The 22663-nt window shown below is 38.0% G+C and overlaps 1 protein-coding gene across 1 annotated transcript in view; it reads left to right on the forward strand.

Moving 5' to 3' along the window:
• Positions 1-22663, forward strand: part of cdc7 (cell division cycle 7 homolog (S. cerevisiae)) — a 103518-nt gene that overhangs the window by 32723 nt on the left and 48132 nt on the right. Inside the window, exons 3-4 of the mRNA XM_072273416.1 lie at positions 2546-2632; positions 6873-7008. Of these exons, the coding sequence (XP_072129517.1) occupies positions 2546-2632; positions 6873-7008 (223 nt within the window). The remainder of the gene's footprint in view (positions 1-2545; positions 2633-6872; positions 7009-22663) is intronic.

Raw genomic sequence — 22663 nt, forward strand, 5'->3', positions numbered from 1 at the left:
AAGCTATACTGACTCCTCTTAACTGTATTTTGTTGATGCTGATATATCCTGTTTCTCAGAATTCCCTCCAATAAATTTCCCCTTAGCAGATGAATGGCTGACCACCCTGCACCTCCTGGCTTGTCCTTGCCACCCTCAAACATTGGAACAACATTAGCCACCTTCCACTATTCAGGAGCTTCACCAGTGGCTAACGATGAAGCGGATAACTCAGCAAGGAGCTCTGCAGTTTCTTCTCTAGCCTCCCGCAAAGTCTGAGACAAATTCAGTCAGGTCCTGTGGATTTATCCACCTCTATGTACTTTAAAGCTGTAAATACCTATTCCCTGGCAATATGAATGCACTCTGAAACATCTGCACTTACTGCCCTTATTTCTAAAGCAATCATGATTTTCTTCTCGGTAAACACTGAAGAGAAATAGTCATTCAAGATCTCACCTGTGGTTTGAGACATGGTGGCCCTGCTGGTCTCGAAGTGGTCCTACTTTCTCCCTAGCCCACCTGTTACTCTTCATATAGTTAAATATCTTGCTATGGTACAATGTCCTAGAATCGATTCTTGGCCCAGGCGGTCATATCCAAGATGGTAGTTACAGAATACAAAGGTTGGAAAGGTAAAAAAAAAAATGGGAATTGCAAACACAAAGATCCATGACATCAGTTGCAGATCATGGAAATCTCAACTGTATCAGTATAGCTGTAATTACTTGATATACAGATAAAAAATGTGGAGTTCTTCAATGTGTCATCACATATGGTCAATGCAACTCAAGGAGGTATCAATTTGATAATACTCTTTCAACTGAAGAGTACTTGCATTAAACATCTAAATGTAAAACTGGGTCCTCTAAAGATAACATGGAAGAGTTGATGAGGTACTGTGGTTTCTTTAGTCCCACTGTTTATTTACTTATAGTAGAGATCAGTATGGAGCAGTCCTTCCAACCCAACAAGCTGCACCGCCCAGCAATCCACCTATTTAACAGTAGTCTAATCACAGGACAATTTACAATAACCAATTAACTTTCTAACCAGTGTGTCTTTGGACTGTGAGAGGAAACTGGAGTGCCCAGAGGAAGCACATGCAGTTCACGGGGAGAACGTACATACTCCTTACAGATGGCACTGGAATTGAACTCCACAAACTCCAGAATGGCCCAAGCTGTAATAGCGTTGTGCTCAACTGCTATACCACTGTGCCATCCAAACATCACCGAGGACCTTACGTAGTCTGTACACACGAGCTATGTGGTGAAAAAGGCACAACAGCGCCTCTTTCACCTCAGATGGTTGAGGAGGTTTGGTATAGGCCCTCAAACCCTAAGAACTTGCTACAGGGGCACAATTGAGAGCATCCTGACCAGCTGCGTCACTGCCTGGTATGGGAACTGTACCTCCCTTAAACCTCCCTTAATTGCAGGACTCTGCAGAGAGTGGTGCGGACCCAGCGCATGTGTAGTTGTGAACCTTCCATGATTCAGGACATTTACAAGGACAGTTGTGTAAAAAGATTGTAGGATCATTGGGGACCCAAGCCATTCCAATCACAATCTATTCCAGCTGCTACCATCCAGGAAGCGATACTGCAACATAAAAGCCAAGACCAGCAGGCTCCGGGGCAGCTTCTTCCACCAGGCTATTAAATTGATGAACTCACACAGACTTGAATGTACTCTATATTACATTGACTGTTCTATTTATTATAAATTATAAATTACTATGATTGCACATTTAGATGGAGATGTAATGAGGATTTTTACTCATGTATGTAAAGGATGTAAAAACTAAATTCAGTTCAATTCAAATCAAGTCTGCATATGCCTATTCTAAATTTGTTTGTGCATGCTCTGTCCTTTGGTACATGGGCAGATCACTGGGATCCAAAAGGAAGCAAAGTTCCTTGATTTAAATTCAAGAGAGAAAAGTCTGTTTAGGTGGGAAAACCGTCCATTCGGTTGGAGGCTGCTACAAAATAGGCCATTATCTCGGTAGATGAAATGACACCTAGTTTCTTTTGGTGAAAAACTTGAATCCAACTTTCTGTTCCTTACTGTTTTAACCTCACCTTTTCCCTTTGGATATCATTGGTGGTTTCTTGGCTAGAATACATTGTTAGTGTTACTGTTAAAGAACTTTTCTGGTTCGTTGTGGATTGATATGGATAATCTGCATCTTAGCTTGCTGTGCTTTACCCATGAGAGGTCAACACATTGTTCGCATATAATGGAAAGGTGTTTTGGAAGTGGCTGAGGAATGAATTTCTAGGAGGTTTGATTCTGTTATTGTAAGGCCCTAAAATTGTGTTGGACATTACAATAAGTATTCTTTTACTGTTCGGTTCCTGTTCTACAGTATGTTTAAACTTTTCATGTTAATGAGTACATGACCTGTCTAAAATTAAAACTGCTTTAAAGTCAAAGTTGCATTGCATTATTTTCTTAGATTTAGACTGATTACCATATAAAGAAAACTCATTGAAAAGATTAAGATTTTTAAATTGATATTTCAGAGTATTGCAATAACAGTTTAACCACTTTTTTTGAAGCGGAGATTAAAATGGATATCGAGAGACTCTATGAAGCAGTACCACACCTATCAAAATTTTTTTCCATTGAAGACAAAATTGGTGAAGGTATGTTTAAACAATTTCATTACCAATACTTGGAAACAACAGATCCCCTTTCATATTTATGTATTGACCTTTATATCTTTTAATTGCTTTCTGGCATACCGAGATGTGAATCTCGTTCTCTTTAGCTCTTGGCCTTTAATGGGAACTGTTTTCCTTGTGAAGTAATTCAGCATCAGGCTTTAGTAGAAGAGTTACAGACATATTTACTGAGACCCTGACAGACATATCAAGAAAACAGACCTAACATAGTATGATATTTTTTTCCTGATGTATCATGAAATGCCAATAGAACAGATAATTTAATATTTCAGTATGCAGTTCTGGCAGTGCAATGCAGATGAAATTGTGGATAGCCAGTCTTAAATTCTTGTACCAGTAATATAATCTTTGAAACTGATGAATACTCAACACCTGGCATCACCATTATCCCATCCCCATGGCCATCTTTAAATAAATATGCCAAGAAAAGAGCATGGTTAACAGCATTTTATTGCAAATCGTTGTAGTGCAGTCCAAGTCCATTTTGTCTCGAATTGACATATTCTCTTCAACCTGCATTGTAGACTGTTTACTAAAGGCAACTCTTGTACTTTCAGAAAACCATCTGACTGAACAACAGATTTAATTTCAAACACTCGTGAAATTATTATAGTTGTCTTTGTCTAAGAAGTGGTCTTCCATCCTTCAACAATATCTGTTATTCAGAGCTTGATGTTAATGACCCTGCTCCCTCCCCGTTATGTTTTATAACTCCAGAGACTAATTGAAAGAAAAACACAGGAGCCGGCATATGTTTTGTCTACTTAGTTTTTCTTTAGTGAGGTGCTCACTTATGATGTGCGGCGTAATGCCATTCATGTACTTACATGAATTAATAAAGCTTATTTACAATATTACTGAAATAGTGAATGTACTACACTCCTCCCTGCTTAGCTACAACTCAGCAGGTCAGGCAACATCTATGGAAATGAATAAACAAGTCAATGTTTGGGGCCAAGATCTTTCTTCAGGACTGGAAAGGAAGGGGGAAGATGCCAGAATAAAGAGGTGAGGGGAGGGGAGGGGAAGGAGGATAGCTAGAAGGAGATGGGTGAAGCCAGGTGGGAAGGAAAGGTAAAGGGCTGGAGAGGAAGGAATCTGACAGGAGAGGAGCGTGAGCAACAGGAGAAAGAGAAGGAGGAGGGATATACAAAATAGACATCCACAGCATAGTCAATTTTAAATTGTCCCGATCAGGCCTGAAGATTTAATCGCTGTGGAGGATTTCTTACTCTTATGGGATAATGTCTTTCTTGACAAGGGAGGGGGGGGGTGGATCACTCTGCTTGGCAGGGGAGACTTGTAGCTGTGAAACAATCTCAGGTTCTGGGACCTCCTCCGTGGACATTCTAGTAGTTCACTCCAGGACTTCAGGAAGTGGTTCTGACAGCTCTGGATACCTTTCTCCTCTGACAATTGACTCTACTCTCCTCAACTGATCATCAAATGACATGAGACACAATTTCCACTGTGTAGGAGAGTGGTTCAGTTCTGTCCCTAATCTTACCAAGTACCCACTTTTGATCATCTCTGTAGTCCTTTGCTAGGACTGCTTGACAAGAAGTGAAACATTGAACCTCCTTGTTTGAGGAGCCCTCAGTTTGCTTCAGCTGTTTGTTCTGTATCGTCCTTCTGAGACTGGGTTTAAGGAGATCCAAGTGTGAGGTCAAGGGATGACCCAGGAACAGCATAGTTGGTTGTGGAGTTTGCTGCATTACAATATGCAAAGAGGAAATTGGCAAGCCTCTGATTCAGTGTAGTATGTTCTGCTGACATGGCTTGCAGTGTGTTATTTAGATTATGGACAAACCTTTCCATCAAGCCATTTGTAGCTGGGTGGTACAGAGCGGATATAATGTCTTATTCCATTAATTTTCTGTAATGACTGAAACTGTTCTGCAACAAACTGGTCCATTGTCACTGAGTGTCCTGGAGCATCAGTTCTTGAGAAGAGATTTCTCAACATATCAACAGTGTGCGAGTTTGCAATGAAAGCCATTGGGTACAGTTCTGGCCACTTTGTAGCTGTATCCATTACTATCAAGAAATTTGTGCCTGTGAATGGTCTGACAAAATCCACCTGAATCCTCTGCTGAGGCAGTGAAGTTGTTCCCAGGTATACAGAGAAGTAAAAGAGGGGGCTTGGGACACAGAAGTAAAGGAGGGGACACCTGTGTGAAGGTCAGAGGGGCAGAGGTGAGGAAGCCCACTCTTACCACCTGCTGGCGATTTGACAGGAAGTCCAGGATCCAGATGCACAAGATAGGGTGAAGGCTGAGGTCTCTGTGCTTCTTGTCAAGCTTGGAAGGAATTATGGTTTGAATGCTGAACTGTAGTCCAAGAACAGTATTCTCACATAAGTATCTTCTTCTCCAGATGTGTAAGGACGGTGTGTAGAGCCGTGGCTATTGCATCATCTGTCAATTTGTTGTTGGTAGGTGAATTGTGGGGGAGGTCCAGTGTGGATGGTAGCATGCTACAGATATAGTCCTTGACCCGCCTCCAAGCATTTGCTTATTATTGAGGTGAGTGCAACAGGACGCCAGTTGTTCAAACATGTTACCTTGGTCTTTTTAGGTACAGGTGAGAGAAGGAAGAAATTTTAGTACACGGTCGTTATATTTTGGAGTGCACTGGCTGAGAGGGAGGTGGAGACAGACTCGTAACATGTGTGGCAAGGCATAGGAGGCTATGGAATTACTATTGGTGAATGAGATTGGTGAAACAGAAGTGTGGTCCAAAATGCCTCTGTCTTTAATATTCGGACCCTACAATTACATCTGTACAATTTTTGTCGTTTCTTAGCACTACTCAAGACTTCTTTCACCATTCCTTACAGCGTTTCAGTGTCCTAATCAATATTTGTCCCACAGTAAAAATGCATTAAAAAAAATCCAGGCCTTATCACTTTTCTATTCTTCGCATCTTACTGGTTGAATTGGATTTTTTTTTGTTTCCCCAATGAGAAGAGTGATCACATTTTGAAAGTTCATGGTGGGAAGTACTGTGTAATATCTAACTACAGCAGTTGCTTCACCCAGTCCATCACAGATAAAGCTCTCCTCTGCATTGTGTGCACCTACAAGGAACATTGTCACAGGAAAGCAGGATCCATCATTAGGGACCTCCTGCCACCAGCCAGGCCATGTTCCATTCTCATTGCTGCTATCAGGAAGAAGATACAGGAACCTAGGACCCACACCACCTAGTTATTACCCCGCAACGCTCTGGTTCTTGAACCAGAGGGGATGCCTTCACTTGCCCCATCACTGAATTGTTCCCACAACCTATGGACCTCACTTTCAAGGACTCTTTATCTCATGTTCTCAATGTTTACTGTTTATTTATTGTTATTATTATTTATTTTTCTTTTTGTATTTGCACAGTTTGTTGTTTTGCTCATTGAATGTTGGTCCATTCTGTTGGGTGCAGTCTTCCATTGACTCTATTGTGATTCTTGGATCTGGTGTGTATGCTCGCGAGATTGTATATGGTGGCATACATCTACTTTGATAATAAATTTACTTTGAACTTTGAAAAGCAAAAAGTAACATTTTTCTTTCCTTGATTGAATCAAATTTTCATTTACTGTTGTAAATTTCTTTTGTTTCAGCGACTGCATTTTAGTGTGTGGTCTGCCATCCAATGGCAGAATGAGTGTTTTTTTTTATTTTAGCTCTAATTTTATATGTTAATTTAATTTTGAACCTGTACAGCTTCTTCTCGACATCAGTAAACAATGAGCTTTTTTTCTTTGTTGTTAAATAGAACTGCCTTAGTTCAATATAACTTGCTTCTATTGATAGTTTTATTCCATCTGAACACAAGAAACATTGTTATTGCTGGAGGAATTCAGATAGCTTTTAATTTGCATTCTATAGTATGATTTACATTAAGGTATATTGTTTTTAACAAAATCCACCTGCTTTTCTTTTTCTGCTTTATTTCTGGAAGCAACTATCAGATACCTTGGCACCAGCACAGTAAACTGCAGTTTAAATCTCTCCTTTTTTTTAATATGGCATGCCAAATATGTGTTGATGTGCTGCTGATGTGTATAATTTTTACTTTTTGTATTTTATCTACAGTAAAAAATATTTATTGGTATCTAATTGTGTACTGAAAGATTAGCACCAGAATATTTCCACAAGATGTCATTACGTTTTTTTTTAGAAGATTTATTGTTTTTGTCCTTCTGCAGGTACATTCAGTTCTGTCTATTTGGCTACTGCTCAACTGAAGTCGGGTAAAGTAGAGAAGTTTGCGCTAAAACATTTAATTCCCACAAGCCATCCAGTTCGTATTGCTGCTGAACTTCAGTGTCTGACAGTTGCTGGGTCAGTATCAACTCATATACTTAACTCTTCATCTGACTGCTGATATAGTTGGTGCAGAAAACATGACAAAATTTTATTTGCCGTTCGATTACAGCTAATCAACAATTTTGTTGTCCAATAGGTAAATGAAATTTTGGATTAAATTGATAATAGGAAACATCATTTATGTTTATATTAAGGTTTTTTGAACTGATTTATTCAATAATTAATTGTTAAAATAATTGCTTCTCTGTTCAGTTGTAGAATTAACTTGACTAAAGATGGAGGTGTAATTTTAATAAAAATGCACTCTCACTCCTTTAGTTATAGAAGAACCCAAGGTGTAAAGTAAAATGCTACTGGATGTTACTTTGGCTAAAAATACATATAGTTTGCTCTAAGTTGTAAAAAATCAATACCAAAATTACATGAGAAATTTTTTCTGTTTCTCTCAATTTCCTCCCTCTCACTTGAAGGATTAACTTGCACACCTTACAAGACTGGTAATCTTTTCTCCTTCGTTGGTCCTGGACAGACTGGAAGGAGCTTGGCCTCAGTGAAGCCTCAGTTCAGCCAAGTCTCACATATTATGGAGTACTACTTTTCAGTAAGACCATTTTCTTTCACTTTATATCCCTGAGATGGAAGCCAGATAAATTCTATTGACTCAGGCTCTACAGCAGAATTCATTGGCTATTAGTAGACTCAGGATAAATACTGATGTTTTTTTGGTCTGTTGAGTACATTCACTTCCATCTCATGAGAGCTCAATCTCTCTCAAATAGAATTAGATTTGAACACTGAGTGCTTTTTGAAAATTTTTGCACTTTTGATTTTTGTTTACATATAGACCTTCATTTAGAATTCTGTTGCAGTGAACAAAAAACCAAAAGAAATTCATGAAAAATTATTGGCTGACTTTGAGTCTACCTTGACCTCTTAACAGTGACTATTGAAAACATTAATCAATACTGGAAAAAGATGCCTCTGTTTGAGGGCTATTTTACTAGGATATTTCTCCGCTTTTTTTTTTCAAGCCTATAATTTGTATCATTAGCAAACTGGCAAGCTTCTTGGTGACTTGCTCACATTAACTTGTTCATTGAAAGGAGATCAAAAACTTCAAATGTTTGATTCAGCTATTAATGTACATATTGCCAGAATTAGGATAATGAAGTAGAAGTTCAGTTCTTTCTTCTGGTCTCCAAAACCACAGAAATAAGTCTTCAAATCTAATTCACTTTGAGAGATTAGGCTTGCATGATAGTTGAGTGAGTAAATGTAAGTTACATAGTACCCGTAGAACACTACAGCCCATCTAGTCCATGCTGAACTGTTGTTCTGCCTAGCTTCATTGACCCTGCACCTGGACCATAGCCCCCCCACACCCCTCCCATTCATGCACTGATCCAAACTTCTCTTAAATGTTGCAATCAAATCCATATCCACTACTTTGGCTGGCAACTCATTGGATACTTTCACCACCCTCTGAGTGAAGAAGTTCCCTCAAGTTCCTCTTAAATATTTCACCTTTCAGTCTAAACCTATGACTTCCAGTTCTTGTCTTGCTCGATCTCAGTGGGAAAAACCCTATCAATACCTCATAGTTTTGCATACCTCTATCAAATCTCCTCTCATTCTTCTACACTCCAGAGATAAAAGTCCTAATAGATTCAATTTTTCCCTGTAACGTAGGTCCTGAAGTCTTGGTAACATCTTTGTGAATTTTCTCTGTACCCTTTCAATCTTATTGATATAATTCTGTGGGTAGATGACGAGATCTGCACACCATACACCAAATTTGGCCTCACCGGCATGTTACACAATTTCAAAATAATATCCCAACTCCTGTACTTAGTACTCTGCTTATCCTGTAGTTAGTTAACTGAGCCCTGCAGCAGCAACTGAGACTGTACGGTTTGTCTGGCTGATGTCCCAAGGAAACAGAGTGGAAGAAACAATGATCTTGCTGACTATCCAGGGCCTTGTGAAAGATAGTACTCTAACTGAATTTGCCGCAGGCAGAATCTGGTGTAACTAAAGCATCTGCTATAACAAATAACAAATATGTTTCATATAAGGAATTAAAAAAAAGAAAAAAATGTTATTATTTAGTAGCCTTAATCAAAAGCCTTGCAGTCCCTGGACATCAGTGCAGGATAAATACTGGAAATATTCATGTCGAGAAGCCATATCTGTGGGAAGAGAAACAGTTAATGTTTCAGGTTGAATGCCTTTTGTTGGAATTGCAGGAATTCCTCAGGGTGGTGTCTGAGATTCAACCATTTTTAGCTGCTTTATCAGTGACTTTCCTTCAGTCATATATCAGCAGTAAGGGGATTTGGTAAAGGATGCACAATGTTTTGCAAATCAGCATATGAAGCATACAACAAGACCTGGACAACATTTGGTCATGATCTGTTAAGTAACAGGGATGAAAGCATTGATAGTCTCAGACAAATAAGTGTCTAACCATCTACCTTTGATATTTATTGGTATTACCATCAATGTACACTCACATTATCAATATCTGTAGATCACTATTGACTAGAAACTCAATCGGACCAGCCAAAAAATGCTGTAGCCATAAGCAGATCAGACTTGGTATCCTGTGACTAGTGACTTGCTTCTTGACATCCCAAATCTTTTCCCATCATCTACAAGGCATATTACTGGGTTCCACAGGTGAAATAATCCACACCACCCTGGATGAGTGCACTGCAAGGAACTCAAAGCAAAGGCCATTGAGGGCAAAGCGGCCTACCTGATTGACACCCCGAGTGGTTGAAGCTTGTACTATAAACAATATGTATTGCAATTATTTGTCCATGCAGTTATTTGTTACTCTCACAGCACCTCCCAAACTGACAACTGCTTCCAATAACATAGACAACATCAGTAGGCACATGGGAATACCATCACCTGCAGGTTCACTTCTCAGCCATGGACAATCATAACGTGACATTTTGCAGGTCTGTACTCAGTGTTGGGTCTAAATTTTGAAATTTCCTATCCCAAAGCATTGTAAGAATACTCTCCCCAAAAGGATTACAGCAGTTCAAGGAAGTAACTCACCACTGCCATGAGGGAAATTAAGGATTTGCAGTAAATGTTGACCATACTAATGACTTCCAAATGCTGAAAATTAATTTAAAAATGGATGCTAATCTATCACAAATTGAGTATGTTAAAGAACTGTCAGCCAGTTTTCATTTCAATGTCCATTACAAGTTCACATTTGTACAGTATTGGTGACCTGTTTAATGCACCCTCTATATGTTGACTGAAAGTATATTGCCAAAGGTTAGGTAGAGCAACACATACAAAATGCTGGAGAAACTCAGCAGGTCAGGCAGCATCAACGGGAATGAACAAACAGTCAACGTTTTGGGCTGAGACCCTTCATCAAGTAATTTGGATGGTTAACACTTCTCAAGTCTTTGCAATTCCATCTATGTATCTTTACTGGCCAAGATACTTGTTCTACTTCAATGTATTCCATTTCAATTTATAACAATTTTGTAATTACTTTCATGCTGATTATAAGATATAATTTTATTTTGGAAGGCTTATTTAACATTTTGTCTTCTTTTATTGATTAACTCTTCAAACTATTGACAAAATGTTAAAATGACTACAAATGTAGAACCGGAGTTTGGTCAGCATGTTGTTGACCAGTAAATAAAGAAATCAGATTCATTTGGTCACTAAAAATTGTTGAGGATGAATCTGATTTTTGATTGGGAGTAAATTTATTTAATTATTGTTACATGTACATTGGTACAGTGAAAACCTTGTCTTCCAAGGTTATAGAACAATTTCTTACAACAGTGGATTGAGGTAGTGTAAGGTAAAACAGTGAGTGTAAAATAAAGTGTTACAGTCAGATGAAGTACAGCACATGTAGACAGTAAGATGCAAGCTCAGAGCTTGAATTCTAAGGTCAGGAGTCCATCCTTTCGCACTAGGAAAATATTCAAGTCTAGAGCACATGAAAATTATCATATCAACTTCATTAATTTCGATCATTTTCGGGATGTAAACAATTGTTTGAAAGCTTGTATCTGGTCATTTTCTGTCCCTTTTAATGGTGTAGCTAGTTTTGTCATTGTTTTTTTAAAGCAGAGAATGCTTGGTCAAGGAACACCTGTGAATATAGAATCTGAATTAAGTTCTAACAGTTCCTACTTGAAACATTAACTTGGTTTCAACCTCCACAGGTGTTGCTATTTGACTTGGACGTGTCCAACATACTCTTTTCAGATTTCCAGCATCTCTAGTTTTCTTTTGATTTTAGATAATTGCAATTTGATATTTAATATGATCCTTTTGCAACATTAAAATATGCTTATTTTATAGTATGGTAACTATTTTTGTTCAGTAGTCCTTGTAATGCTTAACTAGGTTGTTGCAAAGATGCATAAATAATACTGATCCTGCATTCTTTTAAAAACTAAATCCAAATAACTTGTGCATTTTTCTCTGTGGTCTCTTCCATGCTATCCATGGGATGTGATTACTGTATAGCATTATATTATAGTAATTGTTGGTCTGTTGATTTGGAGCTGAGCTCAGATCCCATATCAGACTGGAAATAAAAGAAAGAACATTAATAGTGTCCAGGGGACTTGTGAAAGCCCAACTGATTGATTGATATTTTGCAATGAAGGGCATTTACTGTTATTCTTAGGTCTGCCTTTTAGGTGATCCTAAACTCCCAGTCCTCTTAATTACCCTCTGAAAGGATCTAGCAAGCAACACAAGGCTATTAGAGTTGTGTGTCAAGGTCAGTGGCACCACAATCCCATGTAAAATAAAAATGGAAAGGCGTAATCCCAGAAAAACCTGCAACAGACTAATGAATCCTCTAGAGGTGAAAGAAGTGGCTTGAGATGTTTACTTTCAGGTTTTTCCCTCTTGTCCTATGATGAAATTAGTTAGCATTGCTTCAGGAATTTAGCTAAGGCTTTAGTGGGATTTTGTTGATTAAAAGCTTGCCATCTGCAGTAAATTGGAGCTCATGCTTGTCCATAGAATTTTTTTTGCAGCTGTTTCAGAAATCTATATTTTTTTTCTAATATTTTGAAGCTGCTGCTGCATTGTGGCTTTTCAGCAGTGAGAACCCAAAGTGTTGTGGAATGAACCAGAATTGATTAGAGAGCTTAAGGTAAAAGAACCCTTGGGGACAAGTGATCATAATATGATAAAGTTCACCCTGAAATTTGAGAAAGAGAAGCAGAAGTCAGATGCATCAGGATTACAGTGGAGTAAAGGGAATTACTGAAGCATGAGAGAGGAACTGGCCAAAATTGATTGGAAAAGGGCAGCAGCAATGGCTGGACTTTCTGAAACCAATTCAGGAGGTACAGAATATATATATCCCAAAGAGGAAGAAGTATTCTAAAGGCAAGGTTGACAGAACCATGGCTAACAAGAGAAGTCAAAGGCAACGTAATAGTCAAAGAGAGGGCATATAATAGAGCAAAAGTTAGTGGGAAGTTAGAGGATTGGGAAGCTTTTAAAAACCAACAATAGGTACATTTAATGTCGGAGAAATGTATACAATGTACATCCTGAAATTCTTTTTCTTTGCAAACATCCATGAAAATGGAGGAGTGCCCCAAAGAATGAATAGCAGTTAAATGTTAGAACCCCAAAGCCATTGAGCACTCAAGCATGCAGCAAAACGTCAATAAAGATACAGGCTTGCAGTACCCCAAAAACTATTTGTTCACCTGGTAATTTGAAATCTCTATCTATCTCTCTCTCTCTCTCTCTATCTATCTCTCTCTATCTATATCTATCTATCTCTCTCTATCTCTATCTCTCTCTCTCTATCTCTCTCTCTCTATCTCTCTCTCTCTCTCTCTCTCTCTCTCTCTCTCTCTGTGTATATATATATATATATATATATATATATCTATATCTATCTATCAGGGGAAAAAGGATATCCCCATTTCACAGTGAGAGAGGAGACATAACATAACAAACTTGCTGATTTATACTCGCTGTTGTGTCACGTTTTAGACCATAAGACATAGGAGCAGAATTAGGCCATCTGGCCCATCAAGTCTGCTCTACCATTCAATCATGGCTGATCCTATTTTTCTATCTCCTCCTCAACCCCAGTTTCTGGCCTTCCCCCCCATAACCTTTGATGTCATGTTCAATCAAGAACTTATCAATCTCTGCCTTAGTTATGCCCAACGACCTGGCCTCCACAGCTGCATGTGGCAACAAATTCCAAAATTCGCCACCCTTTGGCTAAAGAAATTTCTCCGCGCCTCTGTTTTGAAAGGGCGTCCCTCTATCCTGAGGCTATGCCCTCTTGTCCTAGACTCTTCTACCATGGGAAACATCCTTTCTGCATCTGCTCTGTCTAGGCCTTTCAACATTTGAAAGGTTTCAATTAGATTCTCCCTCATCCTTCTGAATGCCAGCGAGTACAGACCCAGAGCCATCAAACGTTCCTCATATGATAAGCCCTTTCATTCCTGAAATCATCCTTGTGAACCTCCCCTGGACCTTCTCCAATGCCAGCACATCTTTTCTAAGATGAGGAGCCTGAAACTGTTCACAATACTCAAGGTGAGGCCTCACCAGTGCCTTATAAAGCCTCAGCATCACATCCTTGCTCTTGTATTCTAGACCTCTTGAAATGAATGCTATCATGGCATTTGCCTTCCTCACCATTGACTCAACCTGCAAGTTAACCTTCAGGGTGTTCTGCACAAGGACTCCCAAGTCCCTCTGCATCTCAGATTCCTGGATTTTCTCCCCATTTAGAAAATAGTCGGTACATTTATTTCTACTTCCAAAGTGCGTGACCATGCATTTTCCAACATTGTATTTCATTTGCCTCTTTCTTGCCCATTCTCCTAACTGTCTAAGTCGTTCTGCATCCTACCTGTTTCCTGAACACTACCTGACCCTCCACCAGTTTTCATATCATCTGCAAACTTGGCAACAAAGCCATCTATCCCATCATTTAAGTCACTTATATACAGCATAAAAAGAAGTGGTCCCAAAACCGACCCTTGCAGAACACCACTAGTCACTGGCAGCCAACTAGAAAAGGAACCTTTTATTTCCACTCACTGCCTCCTACCAATCAGCCAATGCTCTAATCATGTTAGTAACTTTCCTGTAATACCATGGGCTCTTAATTTGGTAAGCAGTGTCGTGTGTGGCCCCTTGTCAAAGGCCTTCTGAAAGTCCAAATACACAACATCATCTGCATTCCCTTTATCTATCCTATTTGTAATCTCCTCAAAGAATTCCAACAGGTTTGTCAGGTAGAATTTTCCCTGAAGGAAACCATGCTGACTTTGTACTATCTTGTCCTGTGTCACCAAGTACTCCATCAACTCATCCGTAACAATTGACTCCAACATGTTCCCAACCACTGAGGCTAACTTGTCTATAATTTCCTTTCTGCTGCCTTCCTCTTTTCTTAAAGAGTGGAGTAACATTTGCAATTTTTCCAGTCCTCTGGCACCAAGCCAGAGTCCAATGATTTTTGAAAGATCATTTCTAATGCCACCACGATCTCTAACACTACCTCTTTCAGAATCAGAGGGTGCAGTTCCTCTAGTCCGGGTGACTTATGTACCTTTAGGTCTTTCAGCTTTTTGAGCACCTTCTCTCTTGTAACTGCACCCACTTCTCTTCCTTCACACACTACAACATCAGGCACACTGCTCGTGTCTTCGCAAAATACTCATTTAGTTCATCTGCAATCTCCTCGTCCCCCTTTGTTATTTCTCCCGCCTCATTTTCTAGTGGTCTTAGATCCACTCTCATTTCTCTTTTATTTTTTAACATACTTGAAAAAATTTTTACTATCCACTTTGATATTATTTGCTAGCTTGCTTTCATAGAGTCTTTTCCCTTCTAATGATATATTTTTTAAAAATCTGTAGGTTTTTAAAAACTTCCCAATCCTCTATCCAACTCTCCCAATCCTCTAGTTTTCGCTCTGTTGTATTCCCTTCCTTTTGCTTTTACAATAGCTTTGACTTCCCTTGTCAGCCACAGTTGTATTATTTTACCATTTGAGTATTTCTTCATTTTAGGAATACACATGTCCTGCACCTTCCTCTTTTTTCCTAGAAACAAGCCATTGTTGCTCTGCTGACATCCCTGCCAGCAGCTCCTTCCAAATTACTCTGGCCAACTCCTCTCTCATACCACTCTAATTTCCCTCATTCCATTGAAATACTGCTACATCGGACTTTACTTCTCCCTGTCAAATTTCAAGTTGAACACAATCATATTGTGATCACTGGTTCCTTTCTTTTTCAATCTTTTTATTAATTTCAAAATATAGAAACAAAACATAGCAATAATACAGATAATATGAGATGTATTGTTACATTTAAAAAAAGAGTAATTGCAAAACCAAATAGTGGAAATTACCAAGACTCCCATACATGTAGAACTGATCACGGATAATATAAAGCAAAAAAAAAGGAAAAAGACAAAAAAAAGAAAAAAAAACCCACCCCAAAAGAAAAAAAACTAAACTAAACTAAAAGACTTGGGCAAAACTAACAACTTAAAAATGGAAAAGAAGAAAACCTCAGCGTCGACGCCTCCACTCCCCTCCAACAACGGTACATAGAAATAAAACCAGTTTGGAAATGATCAAATTACATCAAATGAAAATGCTGAATAAATGGCCTCCAAATTTTTTCAAACTTAATAGAAGGGTCATAAACTGCACTTCTAATTTTCTCCAAATTCAGACACACCATAGTTTGTGAAAACCAATGAAATACTGTAGGAGGGTTGATCTCTTTCCAATTCAACAAGATGGACCTTCTAGCTATTAAAGTAAGAAATGCAATCATCCTTCGCGATGAAGAGGTTAAATTATTTGAGTCTATCATTGGTAATCCAAAGATAGCAGTAATTGGATGAGGTTGTAGTCTAGATTTAGGACCGTTGAAATAATATCAAAAATATCTTTCCAATATTTCTCCAACAAGGGACATGACCAAAACATGTGAGTTAAAGAAGCAATCTCAGACTGGCATCTGTCACATATTGGATTAATATAAGAGTAATAACGAGATAGTTTATCTTTGGACATATGAGCCCTGTGAACTACTTTAAACCGTATCAACCTATGCTTAGCACATACAGAGGATGAATTCACCAACTGAAGAATTTTTTCCCATTTTTCAGTCGGTATATTAATCTCAAGTTCTCTTTCCCAGTCAGCTTTAATTTTATTAGAGGCATCAGGACATGAATTCATAATTATATTATATACAATTGCTAGTACACCTTTCTGAGAAAGATTTAAGTCTAAGATTTTTTCCAAAGTGTCCATTGGATATGGGTGTGGAAAATTAGGAGAGGACAGTAATTAAAAAGTTTCTAATCTGTAAATATCTAAAAAAAGTGAGATCTGGGTAAGTTATATTTATTAGAAAGTTGATCAAAAGACATAAAACAGTTATCCAAAAATAAATCGCGAAAAGATATTATACCTTTGGTTTTCCAATCAAAGTAAGCTTGATCCATCATGGAAGGTTGAAAAAGAAAATTTGATATAATGGGACTTGCTAGAATGAATTGATTAAACCCAAAAAGTCTTCGGAATTGAAACCATATACGTAAAGTATGTTTAACTATTGGGTTATTCATTTGTTTATATGATTTAAAAGAAGTAAAAGGAAGTAAAGTTCCTAAAACCGAACCCAAGGAAAACCCTTGTAATGAATTAGATTCAAGATTTACCCAATGAGGGTTTAAAGATGCGTCCAAATCTTGTAGCCAAAATTTTAAGTATCGAATATTAATTGCCCAATAATAGAATCTAAAATTTGGGAGGGCAAGTCCCCCCTCCTTCTTGGATTTCTGTAAATATCTTTTACCTGACCTAGGATTTTTATTCTGCCAAATATATGAGGAAATTTTTGAATCCACGTTATCAAAAAAAGATTTTGGGATAAAAATTGGAACCGATTGAAATATATACAAAAATTTAGGCAAAATGATCATCTTAATAGCGTTAATCCGACCAATCAAAGACAAAGAGATTGGGGACCATTTGGTAAATAAAAGTTTAATCTGATCAATTAAAGGTAAAAAATTAGCTTTAAATAAATCTTTATATTTTTTGGTAATTGTTATCCCTAAGTATATAAATGAATCAGTAACCAATTTAAATGGTAAACGTCCATAGATAGGTACATGCTTATTTAAAGGGAATAATTCACTCTTACTAAGATTCAATTTGTAACCAGAAAAGTTACTAAATTGAGCTAACAGATCTAAGATAGCAGGAATTGACTTCTCCGGGTTAGAGATATATAACAACAAATCATCTGCATATAATGATAGTTTATGTATTTCATTTCCACGGGTAATACCAACAATATTTGGCGAGTCATGGATAGCAATTGCTAAAGGTTCAAGAGCAATATTAAATAGTAAAGGACTAAGAGGGCAACCTTGCCTAGTACCGCGAAAAAGACGAAAAAAAGGAGATCTATAATTATTTGTACAGACCGAGGCTACCGGGGAGTAATATAACAATTTAATCCAAGATATAAATGTCAAATTAAAATTAAATTTCTCAAGAACATTAAATAAATAAGGCCATTCAACTCTGTCAAAGGCTTTCTCAGCATCTAATGAGATAATACATTCCGGGGTAGTAAGTGAGGGGGTATAAACAATATTCATTAACCTCCTAATATTAAAAGATGAATAGCGATTTTTGATGAATCCGGTTTGATCCATGGAAATAATTTGAGGTAACACCTTCTCCAGTCTAGTAGCTAGAATTTTTGAAAAAATTTTTGAATCTACATTCAGAAGAGATATCGGTCTATAGGATGCACAATCCGTAGGATCTTTATTCTTTTTAAGAATTAAGGAAATAGAGGTTTCATAAAATGATTGTGGTAATTTACCTAAACTAATTGCTTCCTTAAATATTCTAGACAACTTAGAAGAAAGAATGGAGGAAAAAAATTTTAAAAATTCCACTGTAAACCCATTGGGACCGGGTGCTTTACCGGAATTTAATGATAAGATTGCAGTTATTATTTCTTCCTCTGAAATGGAAGTTTCTAATGATAGGCAATCTTCGGGAGATAGTTTCAGAAAACTCAATTTACTTAAAAAATCATGCATGAAATTAGAATCATGAGGAAAATCAGAATGATATAAAGAGGTATAAAATTCTTGAAAGGTTTGGTTTATCCCAACATGATCAACTGTGAAAGTATCATCCTGTTTGCGGATCTTAGTAATTTGACGTTTAACCGAATCAAATTTCAATTGGTTAGCCAGTAATTTACCCGATTTATCACTATGAATATAAAAATCACTTATAGTTCTCATTAATTGATTTTCGATCAAGGATGTTAATAATAAGCTATGTTCCAATTGGAGTTCAACTCTGTGTTTGTACAGCTCCTTGCTAGGAGAAATAGCATATTTTTTTATCAAATTCTTTAATTTTATCAACCAGTAGAAGTATTTCATTGTTAATACGTCTTTTCAAACCGGCCGAATAGGAAATAATCTGACCACGGATATAAGCTTTAAAGGCGTCCAAACAGTTCCGTTGGAAACTTCATCCGTAGTATTAGTTGAAAAGAAGAAATCAATCTGCTCCTTTATAAATTTGACAAAGTCCTGATCTTGAAGCAAAATAGGGTTAAATCGCCATTGTCTGGTAGTACAAAAGGTATCCATTAACTTGATGGAAAGTTTCAATGGAGCATGATCTGAAATAGCAATAATGTCATAATTACAATCAACTACATATGGAATCAAACGAGAGTCAATCAGGAAATAATCAATTCAAGAAAAAGAACGATGAACATGTGAAAAAAAGGAGAATTCCTTATCATTTGGATGTAGAAATCTCCAAATTTCTGAAATCCCAGCATCCAACATAAAAGAGTTGATAATAGTAGCCGACTTATTCGGTAAAGCTGGACTACTTGTGAATCTATCCAACATGGGATTCAAACATAAATTAAAATCACCGCCCATTATCAACATATACTCGTTTAAATTAGGAAGGGAAGTAAGTAAATGTTTAAAGAATTCAGGATAATCCACATTCGGAGCGTAAACATTAACCATAGCGACCTTTTTATTAAAAAGTACCCCCGTAATTAACAGAAATCTGCCATTAGGATCTGAAATGATGTCTTGATGAATGAATGTAATTGAGGGATCAATAAAAATTGAAACGCCTTTAATTTTGGCTTGAGCATTTGAGTGGTATTGTTGTTCTTTCCAAAACTTAAAGAAGCGTTGACTGTCCTCTTTCCTTACATGAGTCTCTTGAGCAAAGATAATATGAGCATTCAGTCTTTGGAATATTTTGAAAATCTTTTTCCGTTTTATTGGATGGTTTAAACCATTTGTATTCCAAGAGACAAAATTAATAGAATGAGCCATAACTAAAAATTAACCCTTTGGTGAGTAAGGGGTTAACCATAATGTGAGCTCATGAAATCGGAAGAGGAATACATGATTAGAGAGGAACCGGAAACCTCGACACTGGGGACATCTTTGTAGTTCTGAATCAACCCAATAGAAAAAATTAAAAAAGAAAAAGACCACCCCCTCCCCCAACCCCAAATAGAAACCCGAACTGAGCCAGAGAAGGCTGAAAAAAGTGCTAACTAATACTAACTTTAACCCCATTTCTGCAGGGGGCAACTCCAAAAATATATGTTAGATAAGTGACCTCCCAAAGACTAATATGTGAAAAATAAACAGTATTGTAACTTAGTCTCCATAGTAAAAATTACTAAAATATATAAAATAAAAGAAACCAGTATCAGTGCATATAATTAGTTAATTATAAACGAGTAAATAAAAAAATGCTTCCAAAATAAGAAAAATGGATTATGGGAAGAAGAAGCATAAGAACATGGCGTCCCGAAAAAAAAATTATAGAAAAAGAGAGACAAGTCGCCATTTTAATTATGCGAAAATCAAAAATAGGAAGCATACAACTACAAATGACCATCGGATCGGATCATTAGTAATAACAAAAAAGGATAAATTAAAACAAAAGGTTAACTAAGGGAAAGTGATGTTATTCACAGAAGATAAATATTCTATATAAGTTATAGAATAATCACTATAGTAAAGAACAAAGAACAAGAATCTTAAACTTATAAAAAACCTTCATCGCACAGTAGTAGAAGGTTTATTTTGAAGGAAAACACCAGAGAGAAAAAAAAATTGGTGCTGGAAGCACCCAACACAGATTAAGAGAGGGTATCTGTATCAGATGGGAAATTATCATCCAAAAAGCTCCGAGCGGCAGTTGTAGAGTGGAAAACACGACGATTTCCATCGGGAAGAGAGATTCTGAGTCGTGCAGGATACAGTAGTGCTGGTTTGAGATTTTTTTGATAGCATTCCGACATTAAAGGTTTAAAAGTCAGTCGTTCCTTCATCACTTCAGGACTGTAGTCTTGAACTATTCTGAAGGAATGCTGGTGATACTTAATCATCCCTTGTCGACGAGGGATCTGGAGAAGTTGTTCTTTAACATTAACATAATGGAAATGAAGAATAACTGGTCTGGGTTTGGAAACAGCTGCTGCCGACTTTACCCACGGTATACGATGGGCGCGATCGAGTAATGGAGGATCGTTGGGAAAAACTGAACCGAACGAATCCTTTAAAAGTTTAGCAAAGAATATTACAGGATCTCCAACCTCAACATCCTCGGGTAGGCCAATTAAACGTAAATTTTGTCTTCTCGATCGATTCTCAAGATCAATAACTTTGGATTTAAGTTGTTGGAGCTGTTTAGTAGTCGAAGCTAGATTCTTCTCTAAGATCTCAACTTTTGTATCCGTCTTCTGAGATTTAGTATCCAGCTCAGAAATTTTTGCATCGTGTTTTTGAACATCAGCATTCAGGAATTTCAAAGATTCCATGATTGATTTTAAATCTTCATTAAGGCTTTGACGATGTTGTTCAAATTGAGCAGTTAAACTTTCAGATAATTTTATCCGATGCTGCTCAAACATTTCCTCCAAACACTTCACCATAACTTCGTAAGTTAATTCCGTTGGTTTAGAGTCACCTTTCTTCTTTCCTCCATTCCCATCAGCGTCTTTCCCATCTTTGGTTTTAGATCTCGTACTCATTTCTTTAAGCTCAAAAGTTGTGATTGACAAAAGGAAGTCAATTAATCGATAATTCAGAGAGATAAAGTTTTAAGTCTTCTGGTGTACTTAAAGTTGATTAGATCAAGGAGATCATAGGTTAAAAAGGATAACGGGAATGGAGCGAAGCCAGAGAGACGACCTCACTCCATGAGCGCTCCCTGCAGAATCCCGTGATCACTGGTTCCTAAGGGTTCTTTTACCCTAATCGCCTCCGGTTCATTACATTAACACCCAATCCCAGTATAGCTGATCCCCTAGTAGGCTCAACGACAAACTACTCTAAAAAGCTATCTCTTAGGCATTCAACAAACTCACTCTCTTGTGATCCATTATCAGCCTGATTTTCCCAATCGAGCTACATGTTAAAATCTCACATGACTACCATAACATTGCCCTTTTAACTCACCTTTTCTATTTCCTGTTGTAACCTGTGGTCCACCTCCCATCTACTGTTGGGAGGCCTGTATTAACTGCCAACAATGTCCTTTTACCCTTGCAGTTTCTTAGCTCAACCCACAAGGATTCAACATCTTCCGATCCTATGTCACATCTTTGTACTGATTTGATGCCATTCCTTACCAGTAGAACCACACCACCCCCTCTGTCTACCTTCCTATCCCTCTTGATATAATGTGTAACCTTGGACATTCAGTTCCCAACTACAACCATCCTTCAGCCACGATTCAGTGACGGCCACAACATCATACGTGGCAATCTGTAATATTGCAGCAAGATCATTCACCTTATTTCTTATACTATGCGGATTTAGATACAACACCTTGAGTACCGTATTTGTTGTCCTTTCTGACTCTGCATCCCTAATGATTTGATACTCAGCCTGTTGGCTACAACTAAGTCCCATCACCTGCTTGCCCTTCCTGACAATCTGACTGCATGCTATCTTTACTTTTTTACCATCCGTCCTTTAGTGAGTTCCTTCACTCCAGCTCCCACCCTCCTACCAAGTTAGTTTAAACCCTCCTCAACAGCTCTAACAAAGCTGCCCGCGAGAATATTGATTCCCCCTCGGGTTCAGGTGCAACCCGTCACTTTTGAACAGGTCATAACTCCCGCAGAAGAGATCCCAATTATCCTAGAACCTAAAGCCCTACCCCCTGCACCAACTTCTCAGCCATGCATTTATCTGCCAAATCATCCTGTTTCTGCCCTCGCTGGCATGTGGCACAGGCAGTGACTTTTTCTGAGCTCTGTGCCCAGGGACTCAGGTCTCTGGACACACAGCCCATGGCAGCTAACCCGCTGCTCCCAATGTTCTGTGTTCTTCCGTGACGCCTCAGTCAGCTGCACTGGCCTTGAATCAACCCGTCTCCAGAGCCACGAAAATCTGGCACCATGAAGGCGCGCTAGTCTTCCAGCTGCATCCTTGGGATATCAAAACTGGCTGGTCATGAGGCCCTGAGAGCAGTTCCCATTCCCACCAAGAACCAGAGTGTAATTCCAGGTCAGGGTCTTCAAAAGAACCTTGAAAAGGAAAAAAAGAGATA

Source organism: Mobula birostris, chromosome 12 (genome assembly GCF_030028105.1).
Source record: "Mobula birostris isolate sMobBir1 chromosome 12, sMobBir1.hap1, whole genome shotgun sequence".
Lineage (NCBI taxonomy): Eukaryota > Metazoa > Chordata > Chondrichthyes > Myliobatiformes > Myliobatidae > Mobula > Mobula birostris.